An 18,882-nucleotide genomic window follows, 5' to 3' on the forward strand; every position below is an offset into this window, starting at 1 on the left:
AGAGCTGAGCTGAGCTGTAAATCGCTTGTAGAAGAAGTGCGTCGTAGACTAGATAATTTTGACATTATATTTCCTTACATTACATTACATTCAGTTACTTTCCTTTCATTGTATTTATTGCTTAAATATAATTTAAATACAGAGACGTATTTACGTCAGATTCTCCGGAACCGTGGTTCCACTGTCAATTTTTTATCGTTGGATTTAAGGAGGAGGCTTTTGGATGCGCTTTCCCTCGTTAATGTTTTTAAAGGCGAAATTAGTTACTCATCTGTTTTTGATACAGTTAGTCTCTGCATACCCACTAGGTCTATCAGAGACTACTCTACCTTTACTGTACAACGTAATTTCAAGGCCAGTCCCTCTGCCAGATGTGTTTCTGCTACCAATGCAGTCTGTAGGAGCATCGACATCTCTAACAAAGATCCTGTTTTGCTTACTAATGTCAGTCAGCTTTTTAAACAAAATTCTTTTTAATGTTCAATTAGTATAACATTTTATTTTGTATGTTTGTTCAAAATTGAACTGATTTTAATTTAATTATTAATTTATTTATGCATATTATATAGCTCAATTACTTGTTAATTATTTTGCAATAAACGATTTGAATTATTATCATAATTAATATTATACATTTATATATTCAGTTCATTGTTTGCTTTTGTATTGTAATGTTTGTATTGTTGTTAGTGCTTGCCTGTTATTGGCTTTTATGGCTGTTGTTATGGACTCAAATAAATAAATGAATCGAATTGAATTAATGCTCTCAATTCTTTTACCTAAGAAACTAATTGTTACGTCAATTATTTACTGGGCTTAATTGCATTTCATTAGTGTATATTGCCGTCAAGAAACGGCTTTCTCTATTGTGGAAATAACTTAGCTTTGAATCGCTCGTAGAAAAAGTGCGTCGTAGACCAGTTAATTTTTTGTTAAAAACCTTTCAGAATAACCCAAGTACATTTCTAATACGAAGTAAGGAATTTGTGATACTGTCCTCAGCTCTCTCCATATTACTTTTGATTCAATTGTTCTTTCTTTCCGGTGGACATCCAGTTCTTTTCCTCTTGAAGAAAGGAAGAGGTAAGGGTTTCCCATTTTTATTATTACTTTTTAGTGTGAACAGTGAGTTAGGACATAGTCCTTCAGCCAGGTGCGTCATCGCTGCAAATGATTTATGTAAATCTTTGGACGTATTTAACATAAACATTGTCTCCTTTGAGGCCACATTCTCGAGAAAGGAAATGATCTAGATAGGTTTTCTTAATAAATGATCTAGTTTGCTTTTTTATTTCATTAGCGTTTTACATTTATATTAGATTTCCGTAGGTGGATTATTTTCTTTTATTTATATTCATTTATTTTTCTTTGTGTATAATATTGTTTCTATTTTGGGTTTGTCTGTATTTGGCTGTTATATTTAATATTGTACATATATATGTTTAGTTACCAGTTTGTGTGTCAACTTTCATTATTATTGTACGTATTATCAGTGTTTGCCTATCATTGGCTTCTTGCTGTTGGGAAACAATAACATAATTTAATTGAATATAATTAATATTGATAATTATATTAACATGTCTTCATTTACATTTACGAACTTCTGTGAGGAAATCAGGTTTCTCTTCTTTCTAACACAATTTTAAATAATATTAGATTGACTTCTGTTTGTTCACATCATCATAATATTCCAGAAAACAATTAACATTTTACAATTTTGAAGGGATGAAACGTGGTTGGTAGCCCAGAATCTTAATAAAACATACATTGATGTTAAAGAGTGTTGTATATATTCTGAATAATAATTCTGATACTTTACACTTCTTGATAAATCGACATTTTTAAAGCATTTTAGGGAACTGTGAAGAATTTATATTTCGGTTTTGTAAGCCTAATTATCGAGGAATCTCCCTCTTATTATCTCCCTACAAAATTGTATCCAAAATTCTTCTGGAGACGTGACTCCATATCCCAATGGAATTAATTATTATTAGATTATCAGAGTGTGTTCCGTCATAATAGATGTGCAACTGATCAGATGTTCTAATTCGCCAAATGCTAAAGAAAAAGTGGAAGGTAAACATTTGTCCGATATATTTCCTATTCAGAATGTCTTGAAACAGGGACATTCTCTATCGCCACTGCTTTTAAATTTTGCCTTAGAACATGCCATTAAAGGTACAAGAAACTCATGGCGATTTCATACTGAGAGGGACACAAGCTGATGGTCTCTGCTGATGATATTAATCTGTTAGCCGATGATATAAATACTATAAGAGCCAACGCAGAAACACACTTACGGGCTGGAAGGGATGTTGGTCTAGAAATAAATGCAGAAAGACAAAGTGCATGATAATGTCTCGGCATCAGAATTCATGACAGAACCAGAATACAAAGACACGCAATCAGTCGTTCAAAAATGTGACAAAATTTATGTAATAGGGGACGACACTAACAAGTCTGAATGACATTTATGACGGAAACAACAGCAGATTAAATCCAGGTAATGCTTGCTGTCATTCAGCCAAAATCTTTGTCCTTCTGTCTCATATCAAAAGAAGACTAAAGATTAAAGTGAACCAAACCGTAATTCTGCCAGTTGTGCTGTTTGAGTGCGAAACTTGGTCTCTTACTTTGAGGGAGGAACATAGATTGAGGGTCTTTGAGAACAGACTGATGAGGGGATAACTTACCGAACCCGAAGGTTCATTACCGAATTAAGCAAAGCCCTCCACTGGACACTGTCCTGGGCTAACAAAATCCAGTCTCCTTCAACTCCTATCTCCCATAGATAACGCCTGAGATTATCCTCCCATCTACGTCTAGGTCTCCCCAGAGGTCTCTTCCTCTCAGGCTTCCCAACCAATACCCGGTGCAAACATCTTGTCCCATCCATGCGCGCTACATGCCCAGCCCATCTCATTCTTCTCGACTTAATCACCCTCACAATACTGGGGGCAGAAGTACAGATTTTTAAGCTCATCATTATGCAGTTTTCTCCACGCACCATCGTCTTCCCTCTTAGGCCCAAATATCCTCCTCAACATCCTATTCTCAAACACCTGCAATCTGTGTTTCTCCCTCTGAGTGAGAGATCATGTTTCGCACCCTTACAAAACAACAGGCAAGATTACTGTTTTGTATACTTTAATTTTCAGGTTCTTAGAAATCAGACGGGAAGACAAAACATTTTGAAATGAGAAGTAGCAAGCATTTCCAGAATTTAATCTCCTCCTAACTTCCTCATGAGTGTCATTTTGATTTGTTATTGTTGTTCCCAGATATTTGAAAATTGTAACCCTTTCAAAGGACTTATTAGCTACCCTAAGATAATTTTACCCCTGTCTGCTGACGACGAGATACTAACATGTACTTAGTTTTTTCTGAATTTACTTCTAGCCCCACCTGTCTACTAGCCTCTAGTAATCTTCTGCATTCCTTTTATTTTATTCATATCGTCCCCCAATAAATTAACATCATCAGCATATGCCAATAGCTGATGTGTCCCATTCAATTGCAAACCCTCCTCTCTATCCTGGTCTTTCCTGATAGCATATTCTAGCCCAAAGTTAAAGAGCTAAGGAGACAAAGCATCTCCTTGTTTTAGACCGTTCTTGATGAAGAATTTCTCAGATACATATTTACCTACTCGAATTTTGCTACAGGTTTCATTTAAGCACATTTTTATTAGACTCACTAACTTCTTTGGTATACCGAATTCAATAAGAATATTATATAACACTTCTCTCTTCACAGAGTCATAGGCTTTTTTGAAATCTATAAATAATTGATGTACAGTCCCACCGAATTCCCATTTTTTCTCTACCATCTGACGTATGTAAAAGATCTGATCAATCGTTGATCTGTTTCGTCTGAACCCACGCTGATGATCCCCAATAATTTCATTCGCATATGGAGTTAATCTTGCCAAGTAAATGTTTGATATAATTTTGTATGAGGTTGATGGGAGCGAAATTCCTGGGTAATTACCACACTCAGTCTTGTCCCCCTTCTTATGAATAGGAATAATTACGGACTCCTGAGATGGGTGGGTCATGCGGCACGCATGGGAGAGGGGTGTTTACAAGGTATTGGTTTTGGGGTCCTGAAGGTAGGATAATACCTAGGCATAGATGGGAGGATAAAATTAAGATGCATCTTAGGCAGACAGGAATCGATGGATCGAACTGGATGCAGCTGGCTTAGGATAGAGTCCGGTGGTTGGATTTTGTGAACATGGTGATCAGCCTTTTGCTTCAGTAAAGAAAGTGGGCTCTTTTTTGAAAAGCCCTGTATAAAATCGAATTTTCAAAGAATGCCGTTCACTTTACAACGTGTGGGTAGAGTTGTGTAGACCTAATCTATGTATGCAATAGAATAACGTGCAACTTTTACGAGTGTTCCTAACTGAAATTCTCGTGTTCATTTGATGAATTCAAATTACGTATTGTGCTTGTAGTTTATATAGATGTGTAACATAGGAAGGAAATCATCAATCTTATAAGCTCTGAAGCACTTTTAGTTCCACAGAGAGAGAAGAACTCGAAAATTTTATGCATATGAAAAGGCGTAGCATTCTTTTTCCAAAATTTATTCTTAAATGTCTGGTTCTGCATCAAATGTCACATAATTTCTATGGCATATTCTTTTCGTAATTTTTTAAATCGGTTCATCGGAAATGGAGCATCTAAAGTTTTAGAGATTACATTGCTATTTTATACTTAACGTCTACGTAATTTACTTATAAGAAGATTAACCTGATGTGAGTAATAACAAACACGCGACATGACTTAATATTGCATTGAAAGTCAACGGGCATTTCTATAACTAAGAAACAAACTGACTCTATGGAGCCTAAGTCCTGCTTGAGAATCTAATAGTAGCCCAGTTGATCAAAACTCTCGTATTTTATGAAAAATGAAGATGCATTCCTGTGCTTACAAGACGACACCTCTAAAAATATCCTCAAGCCACACCGTCATTCCCCAATTCTCTAAGTTTCATTTTAATATTATCCCACCAAAACATAGGAATCTCAAGTGGCCTCTTGCTTTCAGGTTTTGCGATTAAAATATCGCTTTTGTTTTCTCTGTCATGTGTACTACATGCCCCGCCGATCTCATCACCCATAATCTGATCAGCTTGCAATTTATTATTTATTTAATAGAACTATAAAGATCCATATTATGCATTTCTCACCATTATCTTATTAGTTACATTGTCGAAGAATCAAATTTTCTTCTCAGTAACGTGTTCCCTCACATTCACCCTCAGTTGATGTGCACACGTGTCAGTATGAAGAAAAACCTGGACTGTTTTTCAGGAGATGGAGTTAAGCGAACATTGCAGCTGTTCTTATCATGACGGCAGGTGCATATTCACCGAAAAATTGATCTCTCTGAATGAGTTGAGAGAGGAGAACCTTCTATGTGACGCGGTGTTGAGGTTGGAAGATGGCGGCGTTTTTCCTGTCCACAGAGTGATTCTCTCGACGTGTAGCAGATATTTCAGGTTTGTTTATTTACCGACGTAGTTGATTAACATGTGAAATAAGGACATGACAGACGTTAATTACGAGGGTCGCTCATTAAGTAATGCCCCACATTTTTTTTCTCAGCCAATAATGAAGATAGAAAAGTGTACTTTTACATGCTTGAGATTTGATGTTTCCCGCGTTCGTGTACGGAGTTTCAAATGATTCCAACCGATAGCGGAGCTGTAGTGAACTGTTAAAATGGCGTCTGTGAACGACTCTCGTTACAAGCAACGAGCTGTAATTGAATTCCTTGTTGCTGAAAAAGAAACGGTGGTGAACATTCATAAACGTTTGTGTGCTGTGTATGGAAGCTGTGCAGTCGATAGGAGCACCGTTGGTCGCTGGGCTAAGAGAGTTAAAGCTTCAGGAAGTGAAGAAACCGAGCTCCGTGATCTGCCGCGCTCTGGGCGTCCTGTCACAGCCACCACTCCAGACATGTTGAACCGCGCGGATGCCATTATTCGTGAGGATCGGCGCATCACAACTCGACAATTGGCCCAACAGCTTTCAGTCAGCAATGGAAGTGTGATTGCAATTATCCAGGCTCTCGCATATTCGAAGGTGTGCGCAAGATGGGTTCCACGAAGTCTCACAGCAGACCACAGGATTCAAAGGAAAACGATTTCTTCTGAATTGTTGGAGCGTTTTGATGCTGAAGGAGAGGTCTTTCTGTCCCGGATCATTACAGGTGACGAAACCTGGATACACCACTTTGAGCCAGAGACAAAAAGGCAGTCAATGGAGTGGCATCATCCTCAATCACCGAGAAAGAAGAAATTCAAGACAACTCCCTCCGCCGGAAAAGTCATGATGACTGTCTTTTGGGACAGTGATGGGGTCATTCTTGTGGATGTGATGCCAAGAGGTGCGACCATCAATTCAGACGCGTACATCAGGACCCTGAAAACCCTCAAGAAGCGTTTTCGACGAGTTCGGCCTCACAAGCATCCAGCAGAAATTTTGCTCCTGCACGACAATGCACGCCCTCACACAAGTCTGAGAACCCGGGAAGAAATCACCAAATTGGGTTGGACGGTGCTACCCCATCCACCCTACAGTCCAGATCTGGCACCCTCCGACTTCCATCTCTTTGGGCCACTTAAAGATGCTATCCGCGGAACAAGATTTGAAGATGACGAGAGCGTGATTCAAGCAGTGAGGACATGGCTACGTGCACAGGACAAGAGCTGGTACCGGCAAGGCATGCATGCACTTGTTCCACGCTGGCGTAAAACCGTACAAGTTGATGGGGACTATGTGGAAAAATAGTATGTGTAAAGGAAACATTGATTTATATTGTCACTAAATTTGAGCCATCTTGAATAAATATGTTCTGAGAAAAAAAATGTGGGGCATTACTTAATGAGCGACCCTCGTAGAATGTGACATGTTATATCCTCTTTGTTGCAGAAAGCAGTATTTTTATCTTTGGTAATTTGTTTATGGCCATGAAATCTCATGGCGGTGATTAAGAAGATTAATTTCTTCTGGACGTTGCGGCGTTGAAACCAGGTGGTGTTTCAGATGTACTTACTGCCTTCTTTCCTTGATAACAGGGGCAGTAGTCACCTCTGAAACGTCCGATAATTTCTACGAGAGTACACGACGCAACATCCCAGAAACCCATTGTTTTTTGCGCTAATTTTTAAGTGCAGTTGTACCAAGGTGAGAGTCAAAGTATATGGAGAGAGAAATTTAATCCATTTCCAAATCACCTTGGTAATAATGTACAAAGACGACCGACAAAGTCCAAGAGGAAGTTGGTAATACACCTTTGTCACGGCATTGTCCGGTACATTGATATCTGCTGTGTGTTGTTCTGTTTGACAAAAAACTTTGTAAGACATTTTTTAGTTGTTAAGAGAGAATCGTTCGTAGGCTCGTTACAAAATTTGGTGATCGTAACGCCTTCTTCTTTTGACGGATTAGAATATTTTTAGCCTTCCCGCTGTCAGATGTTGCTGCATCTTGTCTTTGGGCGTCTGTCTTCACCCCTTCCACCTGCATCTTTACTTCATTCTGGAGGAATTTCTTGTTTTTCCTTATCAAGTGGCGCTAGAATTGGAATTCACTTACATTCTAAAGAAGCAGATTTTGAACCGGGAGTTGCACAGCATTGTTATGTAATGACACACGTTCTTCATATTAAAGCACAGCAACCAAATATTTCCAATAGTCACACAACATCCCCACGAAGAATTTGTGCATACGTTAATTGTGCTTGTGTTTTAAATAAAGATGCGATGTGTTCTTGATAAACGAGAAATGAATTAAAACCATGAACCTTTGTTTAAGTTTTCCAAAAGTCGTGTTACAAGCTGTGCCCCCCTTCCACTATTTCGATAAGACGTAAAAACGTCGGCTTATTTTTTAAGTTGTTTTTTGGGAACTGATTTTTTGTCAGAACAAATGGATTTTGGAGGCTCTGATTACAAATTACGAGCTGGTCAATCAGTGCAATGTACAGCCTGTGATGTATGTTGAGATATTTGTTTTAATTTGCTGGTTGGCTTTAAAATTACTGTTTTTGGTTGATATAACCCCAGATATCTCTTGAAGGATTGAATGGTTTCTAAGGAAGCAGATAACAACTTGTAGAACAAATATTAACTGTTTGCTGCTTTATTCTTGATGAATTATTTTCTGATACTGACATAAATGGTATTATGTGAGCATCTGAATTGTAAATTATATTCTGTTCAGACTCCTCATGCAATTCACCATAAAAATCCATCCACCATATTAACAAAAGGAAACTTTTCTTTGGCGAGTAAGTTACAAAACTTAAATTTTATGTGCATGACTTGTAAATTTCTGCTCGCCGTTTCTCCAAATCGACGACTTCTTCGTGGCGTTTCAGGAACCTCTTCACCTCAACACTGAACACTAGTGAGAAAACTGACATTCTCCTGCACGGAATTAGCTCGGACCTGATGATGCAGGTTCTGGATTATGTTTATTTGTGTAAGGTGGACATCCACTGCGCCAACGCGCGTCAGCTGCTTGTGACGGCTGACTATTTGTGGTTACCAGCCGTTGCTGAGCTCTGCTGCGACTTCCTCAAGAACACGCTGGACGTCCACAACTGTATCGGCATCTTGCGTTTCGCAAGGTAATTGACGTTTATTTGTCATTTGCGAGTATACGTTGCTGTGGCGAAGAGCTTCACTCAAGGAGAAGCCAAGTGCCGGGTCAGAGATTAAAGCCTCTGACTGAGGACAGGACAAAGTCTAATGCGTTGTTGATCTGGTCTATTGGCAGGTTATTATTAACGTGCTTTTGATTTAAACATTCTGATTTAACTGCATATGTTTTGATCAAAAGTTTAAGGTAAAAATTGGAGGCGAAATACTGTGGTGTGGAAACACTTGAGAATTCAGTTCTTGCTGCAGTGGTTCAATGTGTCGGAGTTCGATGAAGATCGATTCTGAGTTGGCTCTTACGCTGGTTTTGCAGGTGTTACTTCTGCGCGGGACTTGAGACTCACGCTTGTCGCTTCGTTCTGCGCCACTTCGTGAAAGTGTCTCAGAAAAGCGAAGAACTTTTGGAACTGCCTGTAGAGGAGCTACAAGCGATAATCGAGTCCGAGGAACTGAACGTGAAGAACGAGAAAGTTGTGTGGGAGTGCATTCTCCGGTGGATCAACCACGACCCGTACAACAGGAAAGGCCACATCGTGGGCCTTTTGAAGGGCGTCAGACTAGGACTACTTGACAAAGATTTCTTCCGTGAGAAGGTCAGTATGCCCCTGAAATCGTGGATGTTTATGGGAAGTGAAACCCGCATATTCAATTCCGTTTTCACACGCGTTCGTAACTAATTGTTGCAAATCGTGAGCCTTTTCCTTCGACTGTCAGTCTGCAATTCAAACTGGAGAACGTCTTCACGAATGTTCATTGAATTTAATACTGATGTGCTTTAACAGAATCTGTTGACACATTCCAATTCTGGTTAAAATCTTACAATAACATTGGAAAAATTACACAAAGAACCACCTGAAGATGACCAATTAATGTTGAAACATGTAATAGATCTTTATAGACATCGAGCCCATAATCACACATTGTTGTGTTAATGGATCATCACCCTAACAACGAACATGCAACAGGTTGCCTCCATTGAAACTCGAAGCAACTATTCGTCATAATTTTCTTTCGGTTCTCCATAGTTTTGACGATTAATTGAAGTCATAGAATCAAATAAAATGTGGTGATTACAGCGCGCATCTTGCACGGGTGAGACTAGAAATAAGTCATATTTTTGTATGTAATTCAAAAGACAAATCTTACTGAAGTATGTAACTATCAGCCGAGAAACATATCAATACATTTCTCTAAGGTCGATTTAACTTTGTTTTTGCTTCTCTCCGCAAACTGTACATTTGTTAAGAGCGTCGTTACATAAACCAAAGAACATGACTCTTATATATACCTTAGTCTATTTCGGTGAGTTTCCAAACAAATTTTGCGTGAATTTCTTGTCTCCTCTGCAATGGTACATGCTATGATTCTTGCCATCCTTTCCTAAATGTTCATAAGGTCCACATTGAACTGTTCAAAAGGTATTAAAACACCCGTACGTGACGGAGATTGAGGCTTGCAATCCCGTGATTTTAGAGACGAAAGCCTTCCTACGCGACTTGCAAATGATGACGGAGGAAGACAAGGAATTCGTGACACCAAGGATTGCCCAACCGCGAATCCCACAGGATTTTCTGTTTGCTATTGGTGGGTTTTGTGACAGAAGCCCGACAGATCTGATTGAAACTTATGACATTCGAGCAGACCGATGGAGTGTGGTGAGTTGCACACATTTTTACTCTTACCGTGCCTTGTTAAATGACGCCTACGAGAAAGAACTAGCTTTTCTATTGTCTACTTATTTCTACCAACTAATTGCATATTTAAGCTTACTCACAAGCACCTCTTTGCCTTTTTTTCGTGTTCGTTTATTTCCATTGCAGTGAAGACTTTTTAAGAGAAGCTCCAATTAAATTAATTAAAAAGAATAAATGAATAGATTAATTGTCGTGTCTTATGTAAAATTTAACTTCTAATAGGAATCTACGAAAGGTATGAAGTTTGCCTTAAATACAATTTAAAATTGGCGTCCTACATCAACTGTCATGGCAAACTGTCTGCTGATTTTAAACACGAAACCAAATCATCATTGATGATCAGTGTGGATTTCAACGTAATAAATGAAGTACTGATCACTGACGATGTTTGCCATCTGCGTGGTAACGCCGCATGAATAGAAGTCACACTGATTGGTGTTGGTTGGGGATCTTACTGCCTACAGCTTTGCGTCGATAAAACCCAAAACACCATCATCTGGCCTTACCATCATACGAACCTGAAATGTGAGCTGTTGATCACAAATCCTAAGAGAGAGAGAGACTGAAGTGACCTTCAGTAACTCGTAGACTTGACGAGAACTCTGATAATGTTGAAGTTTCTATTCGTGACTTCCTCTTTCCTCCGCCTCCCATAATTCCACTATTGCTCCAAGTTCATTTCTCAAGGTAGGCCCGGTCACCGAGCACGGTGTAGCAATTTCGGCCGCTGTTGGGTTTGTACCTCTGCTCCGGTGTTTGCTTCTACTCTAATGTAAGGACTTCACATTAGTAGACCTTGTGACCCAAAGAAACAATAAGCCATGACCTGTTGTTCTTGCAGGTTGAGGGCGTTGACTCGATCGGTCCGCGAACTTGCCATCGCACGGCGGTAATAGGTTTCAACATTTACGTCATCGGTGGTTACGAAGGCGAGAAAGCCTTAAGCTCATGTCACAGCTTCAACGCTGTTACGAAGACGTGGCTCGAGTTGGCGCCTATGCATAAATGCAGGTAAGATGCAGTTCGCTAACTAACGAACTCCTTCGAGCAGAGTCCTGCTTCAAAAGCTGATAGTCGCTGTGTTAGTCAAAATATATATGTGGACAGGGGCTCTAACTTTACCACTCACATACACGAGCTTCATACAAAGTGTGGATGGGTACGAGGGCATTTGCGACAATGTTGGTCGTCGGTCAAAGCCAAATGGAAGTTAATCACAAACTTCGTTCGCATTTTCTCCAAATTTTAAGAATATTATTAGCTTCTTAATTCATTTGGATTTTCATTTAACAATGACGAAGCAAGAAGAACTGTATTCTGCGAAAGGAAATGTATCTGTGTCAGCAATTAATGAGCATCAACATCAGAGGAACACGAATCTTAACAAAGTCTGTACTTTTTTCGTTTCAGAGCCTGCTTAAATGTGGCAGTTCTGGGAGAGATGGTGTACGCCATGGGTGGGTATGTTCATTATGAGGGACAGGAAACGGCGGAAAGATATGACCGCAAGACGAACGAGTGGTCGTGGATCGCTCCTATGAACTCGCAGCGGTGGAACGCAAGTGCAGCTGTGCTAAATGGTAACGGAGAGCCTGTGAAAGATTGCTGTGTGAATTAGTGTAGAAGGCGAGGCGTCTGTCTCTCGGCGTCTAACAACGCAAGAACGGTTGAAGGAATTGTGGGATTTGAGGGTCTCATGGTGGCTGTCGTTTGGCTTGTAGCGCCATGTACTCTGGTAGAGGTCTACCGACGTTTCAGAGAAACTTATGCCTTTTTCATCAAGGCAGCAAACATATCTGGAACATCTGTAAACTAGTAGAAAGACTCCTTTAAATGTGAGGGGCGTGATTTATTTCGTAATTTCATATGTCATAATATTCTCTCTCCTTCCTCCTCGCTCTTGAACTTAGTTTCCCATTGTCCGGTTTCCTTTTATTATCCATTTATTTCATCCGTGCTACGTACTACGTTATTTCACAGACTCCAACGACTTGACGTTCTGAGTGCGTGATGGTTTCTTCTGCTCTTGTAAGCTATCCCTGTACATCGTCTTCTGCCTTCCATGTAATTTATTTATTTATTTAGTGTTCTGTCTGACGACAGGTCCATATGAACAGAATCCTTCCATCCTTTTCTCATATACGTTCTTGGCAGATGATCCAGAAGTAGTTTGCCATTGCCTTCTTCTGTGTGTGAATATAGTAATTGTTGGGATGCCACGGAGAAACCGGGGAAGCCCCCGGAGGAAAACTCCGTATTTCCTAGACCACGGCCTTGCCCAACACAAGTTATAAATTCGGGCACAGATATACAGATGTACAATGTTTTTGACACAGTTAATTATCTGATGAATATAGCACATTATGTTAAAAATATAGAGCACCGCCAAGCAGCTTTTACCGTACATCTCTGGTACCGAATTTAATAAAATTCGTTTTACAGAAGATGTAACTTACCATCATTTTCATTATGCATTAATTTAGGCATTTTATGCTGTTTATATTAAATTATATCAGTTTGTTTTCATCCATTAATCTCGTTTCCTTTCTCACGCCAATTGTCTAAATTCATTGAAATGCATAAAGTTGAAAAGAAAGAAACAAATGAATAGAGACAGCCGTGTCCGTACAGTTGCTATGACACGAAGGCGGACATTAAATACAATATCATTAATAGATTAACAAATTTAAGTACATATTTTCCCATATTTGTGCTCTACATGGAGCAGTATAATGCCTCTGCCTACGTCAAATATGTATACAGTTTGTGTCACACATGTAATTTGTTTTTGCAGACAAAATATACGTCGCTGGTGGATATTCTAAATTTTATAATTATTTGAACACTGTGGAAGTGTATGACCCAGTCACCAACCAATGGACGTTCGTTGCGAAATTGCGTTTTGAACGTGTAGGTAATTCTTGTGTCGTCTTCCACGGCAGTCTGTACGTCCTAGGTAAGATTTCTAGATATAATGAGTAATGTTCCTGTATCCTACTTATAGAACTTACTATTGTGCAATGTTTTCCTAGTTTTCTTTGAGTGCTTCAGACTTTATGAGTTTGTCAGTATTTTCTTAACCACGATTCGTGGTTTCGAATATATTATCAACAACAGATAATCTCTTGTGGGATCTCAACTAACGCATGCCCCATTTGTCAAAAAGTCCAGATTTTAAAGGTAAATATTTTGTTCCAGTGGCAAGGATATTTACGTTGTCCGTGCTGTTATCCACAACAAGCCGGTGGTTTGAACCGGTTCCTTCGTATTCTTTCCTTTTCGTCAATTGTTTGTGTTTATTGTTGAACTCTATTTTTGTATGCAGTTGCATGAAGCAGTAAACAGACGTCAGGTGCAATTTCCTGTTCCTACTGTAAAAGAGAATGGCGTCTCTCTACACAGATTGCCTACGAATGTAGTGGGACTGGTTACGTTGTGTTTACATCAGGGTTCGGGGCGCTTTTTATGATAAGTTTCAGCTGCGTAATTATAACCTTAATATTAATTGTGATCTAATATATAAATTAGACGTGACATTAAACTTCTGTTCGTGCGAATTTTGGGACGCTGTACTTTAGAACAATTCTGTTTCTACTGTACCGTAAATAAACTCCAGAAGACATGTGAAGTAAATGCTTCATAAACTCCCTTGTTCACAAGTACAAAAATAATATTGTAGATATTTGATCCTTAACTTCGTTCCTGGTACTAATACAAACACTGCAAAAGGGAATGAATTTACTTTTCTGTATTTCATCCATTCCTTACGTTTATTAAATTACAAATTTTAAGAGCATAAATTCCGTTGGGTAAGACAGACGGAGTGTGAAGCATTGAAGTTACGAGAAATATATACATCTAGAAATTTCTAATTAGTAATCTTGATGGAAGGATGACAGTTATGATATGTATAGACATGAAGGGAAGGATAATATTAAGAGATTTTTGAGTAACTACATTATGTGGGAAGGTTTCAACCACCGATTTTTGTGAATAAGACCACACATTTTGTGGCCAGGTGAGAGAGTAATGAATGGTGTTAGAATAAGTTTCGTTTATCAGCTTTCTTTATATACTTTGTCTTAATACAGAATATGTGTATGTGCAGGAGGATGTTATAATGCGCGAGACAATCTCAGCACCGAAAAGTATGACCCAGAAAAAGACACGTGGACCGAGATGCCTGATAAGTGCGTCTCACGTGGCTACTCAGAAGCAGAAGTGATCGACGATATGATGTTTGTCATCGGTGAAGATCAAGACGTGGACACTAACTTCAGTGCCAGATGTTTCGATGACAAGAAAAATGAATGGTTTGTTTCTTTGTTCAGCACAGTATCATCACAAACTGTTACTTTTGAAAACCACTAGGGAGTGAATCAGTTCCGGTCAAGATAACCGAGATCTTGTGGATGCTGCACCATGTAGTATCGTAGAAACTGACCGACGTTTCAGAGGTTCTAACTGCTTACTCAGGGCATTGAATGCGGCGTGGAGAAAATGAGTGGGGGGGGGGAGGGGTTGAATGAAAACAGGCAGGGCAATGTGGCGGTCAAGTTGAATCATTGAAGCAGAGAGCAAATGACTAGGTAATGCTAATCAGACGTCAACTGTAAATGCATTATTTAGAGCTCTTAGAGCAAGTTTCTTTGATCAGGAGTATTCTCTTGGGCTGGACGTTTCTTGCGTTCAGCACCTCAGCATCGCGATTATCATCGACTTTCATAAAAAATGTTAGGCCTATCCGTCTCGCGTTTCCTTATTTGGATGGAAGTTTGTTTGCAAATGGCTGTCTCTTGGCGTGTTTCACAATGCAGTCTTGTGCCATCTGATGATGGAGTCAGTAAGCAGCCCCACAAACATCCCAGAAGACAGTTTTCTTCACACTTGTCTGTGCAAGAGCCAGAAATCTCACAGAAATTCATTTACTTTTGGTTTTTGCCTCTTTTACGTCCAACAGAACCTCTTCAGAACTATTGTTGGCAGGACAGACAAAAAAAAAAAAAAAAAAAAAAAAAACTAAATTTTGAAAACAAATTGTTAAAAGGGGGAAATATTATTATGGGAGCAATTCTCAAACAAAACACGCGTCTCTCTCCAAAGAATGTGAGATTGAAGTGTTATTCTGACCGGGGGTAATGGCTTAATGAAGTATAGCAAACACAGCTAGCGCAGAACATAATTCATTTGACAACATTGTAAAATAGTCATAATCTCTCCCTCCATTTCGATGTAATAAAATGTATTATGTTATAACAGCATGTTGGCCGGTGTTCTTTGTGTATATGAGTAAAAGAAAGATCACGTGGAAATCGTGCACTAAAGTCCCATTGGGGGAATTTTCTTAAGGTTGTCTGGAAACAAAATACAAGCAACGATATTTCGGTGGAAGCCTGTGCGCTTAGCTTTAAGCAGTTTTCCATTTTGCCGAAAGAGAGAGCTAGCCCATCAGGCATGGAATTTCTTACGTCAACACATTTCAGTTTAGAACCTCAAAAGAAAAGTATATATGTTTTTAAGAAAATGGCTAATTTCTTTAAATAATGGCACTGGCATTCAATTTAAATTCCTGTTAAACTTTTATTAAGTAAATTATTTATGGCAGAAGACGCATTTCTTCATGAGTTACCTCATCTTATGTGGAGCTACATATTTTCTGTAACTGTGTCCGCGAAATGTGATAAAGTTGTCTTGAGTGTAGAAAATACTGATGGATGTTGAAAAAGTGTTTGTTTTCACTTTTGATATCTCAAATTGCAGGTACCAGGCGACAAAATGCAATGTTTGCAGATACGGGATGTCGATATCTGTCGTCAAGAACCTACCGAATGCAAAAGATTACGCCTACAAACACAGGGACAAATTGATGGAGGAGAAACGTAAGAAAATGTTGGCTTTGGGAAACTCGGCGGAAGCAAGCCATTGATTACAGCTTCTACGAACACATTATTTTTGATTACGTTCCTCTAGAAAATAGTGAATAATAGTGGGATTTTATGCAATAGCAAAGAAGGGAAATAAAGAGAATTATTTTATGCAGCAAAGAACGAAAAATTATTTGTCCTCGTTATTTTCTGCTCAAGAAGTCTTATTGACACTAAATTATTTTAAAGGCGTTTCAATGTATCCAAAATAATATTATCCATGAACACATAGCAGTTTGACTTTGTGTCTTGTACTAAATCCATTTGAGGTTTCAATTTTCGAGTTACGAAAGCGCCTTCATTGTATTAGGGTAAGTGGGGGGAAATGCGTCACCTTAAGGGAAAATGAAATTTTGTTGCTTCATGAACATCGTTTACAGAAACTTCATTACAAAGGCAACACACGTCAATTTTGTATTAATTTCTTATCTACGTGTGATTTTAAAAAAATTGCGAAAGTGCATTTGGCTGAGTTGCCCCGATATACCGGGAAATTCTGTCATCTTTCTGAGGAATTACGCCCTTAACAAATGCCGTATAGACAAAGACGATCCTTTCAGTTAACAGATGTATTTATTTATTCATGGTATTTAATACGATACTCTTAAGTACTTGATGTATAAGTACAGAATATTATCACAAAATACACAAAAATATGAACTTCAATTTAGTTTAGACACATAAAGAGTAAAAGAAAATGTGACATCTGTAATGAAATGGGGTACTCATAGCATGTTTCCGAGATGCAGTCAAATTCTGTATCAGCTTAACAGATCATACGCCAGGGCTCAAAAATCTTTATGCCGACACACTGCCTGGCACTCGGGCAATACCGCACAATAAAGAACCATTACCTCAGACGTTGTTAACGTAACACATTATTTATTCCCGCCCGAGCCCAGTATGTAACAAGACTGCATAATCAGAGAAATAGATATGCACATTTGTACTTTCAAATGTTATCGTCTAACGAATGTCCATAACAATGATCGGCTGGTTAATGCCATGTAGGGAAGTTATCTCTTTTTGTTCTGAGAATCTACAAAACCCATAATTACACATTGTGATTGTTAATGCAGGCTTTCCTTTCTGTTAACACTGAGTTTTAAGAATGTAAACTCTTTAAAACAATCAGTATCACCTTGACTCAATGTCATTATGGAGGCGAGCGATCTTCATTAGCAGAAAGTTATTACTACGTAACTAAACATTAGTTAAGTACTGTTCTCATTTTCCAAAACCATGTTGAGTGTGGCCTTTGTCACAATGGTGTTTCACATCCTGAGAATACGGACAACAGCCGATAAGGGGTAGTCTTCTAACGAAAGGTTTAAGAAGGGCTAACAACTCCCTAACTTATTATATTACAGAGTTTTATATTTGTCTGACCATAGTACTGGTTAATCAAGAATAAATTTGCTCCATGAATTTCGTTACATTTTCCAAAGGAATTTCAAAACTTATTAATAAAGTACAATATGACATACATTTATATTTATAAAAATACTGACTTTTGTTTTCTAACAATAATACATTATTGCGACATCACATCAAGTCTCATTACAAGTTCAAAACAAGATTAAATACTCTCGGCGGAGGTAATTACAGTTATGTTTTACAACTATCAAGATGTAAGAATCAGTTTTAATCACACGTTTGTACTGGAAATGTCTTTGCTTGCGTCAAATGCTCTCTAAGTGCTTTAGATGTTACTTGCTTAAGGTGGAGAGACAAAATTTGTGGTTGATTTGTGCGAAGGGCTGAGGTACAAGTCTAAATTCAATGACATTCCCACCCTCGACGTCATGCATTTCTCATATACTCCGTGTATTTTACACACTCCAGCCATCGTATCCTCATTGATTTGATCATCCAAATAACAACTGATGGAGATTAGAAATTATGAAAATTTTCACAATTCAGTTTTCTCCAGAATCCTGTTGCTGTCCCTCTCTTAGATCCAAAGATTTACTACAGAACCTTGTTCTCAAATATCAGATTTCACACCCTTGGAAGGAAACGGGTAAAACTGAGATCTTAAGTTGTGATGGCGGTCAAGATGTCAAAAGTGATCTTCCAGATATTTATAACTTGTGGTCTTGTAGATGGTTACCAATGTTTCAAAGGAACACTTGCGGCATTTCTGCCTGGGAGACTGACATTGACAAATAAAATTATAGATACTTGTATTTTTTGTCTCCAGACAGTAGAAAATAAAAGAAAATAATTTTGAACAGATGTAAGTTTCTCTTAATTTATTCATGGATGTGATTTTAATTTGTTTTTGTTATTTTGAAACATTTAATTTTTACCACATTTTCAGAGGGCTTATATTGTATCTGTATATTATAATGTCTTCATAAACTTTGGTGATTATATATGAAGATATTACTTTGTTAATATGGCAATGAAGTTTTGCTATCTTTAATAACCAGAAAATCTAGAGTAAACAGTCTCACGTTGTCAATCTATAGGTCCTCGTCTTGGCCAAAGTGGAAGACACAAACAAGTTGTTATACGAGGTGCGATCGGAAAATTTCCACACTGCGCCTATAAAAACCCGTACACTCGTATGTAGGACAGAT

The 18,882-nt window shown here is 38.4% G+C and overlaps 1 protein-coding gene across 1 annotated transcript; it reads left to right on the plus strand.

Moving 5' to 3' along the window:
* The first annotated feature begins 825 nt into the window (after positions 1-825).
* Positions 826-17,735, plus strand: LOC110836138 (kelch-like protein 10). The gene is made up of 10 exons (XM_087357281.1): positions 826-1,083; positions 5,324-5,511; positions 8,397-8,648; positions 8,993-9,272; positions 10,098-10,334; positions 11,215-11,384; positions 11,784-11,953; positions 13,168-13,329; positions 14,482-14,686; positions 16,134-17,735. The coding sequence occupies exons 2-10, from the start codon at positions 5,327-5,329 to the stop codon at positions 16,297-16,299; spliced, it is 1,827 nt and encodes a 608-aa protein (XP_087213407.1). The 5' UTR covers positions 826-1,083; positions 5,324-5,326; the 3' UTR covers positions 16,300-17,735.
* The last annotated feature ends 1,147 nt before the right edge of the window (positions 17,736-18,882 follow it).

The sequence above is a fragment of the Zootermopsis nevadensis genome, unplaced genomic scaffold, assembly GCF_977971745.1.
Source record: "Zootermopsis nevadensis isolate Lab colony 2312 unplaced genomic scaffold, Znev_1.0 Znev_ptg000028l, whole genome shotgun sequence".
Classification (NCBI taxonomy): Eukaryota; Metazoa; Arthropoda; class Insecta; order Blattodea; family Termopsidae; genus Zootermopsis; species Zootermopsis nevadensis.

Excerpts from the sequence above, each read along its gene's own strand:
- LOC110836138 (XM_087357281.1), top strand. The coding sequence starts at position 5,327 with ATGGAGTTAAGCGAACATTGCAGCTGTTCTTATCATGACGGCAGGTGC. Across the intron at positions 9,273-10,097 it reads AAGATTTCTTCCGTGAGAAG|GTATTAAAACACCCGTACGT; the intron begins GTCAGTATGCCC and ends ACTGTTCAAAAG. Across the intron at positions 10,335-11,214 it reads GAGCAGACCGATGGAGTGTG|GTTGAGGGCGTTGACTCGAT; the intron begins GTGAGTTGCACA and ends TTGTTCTTGCAG.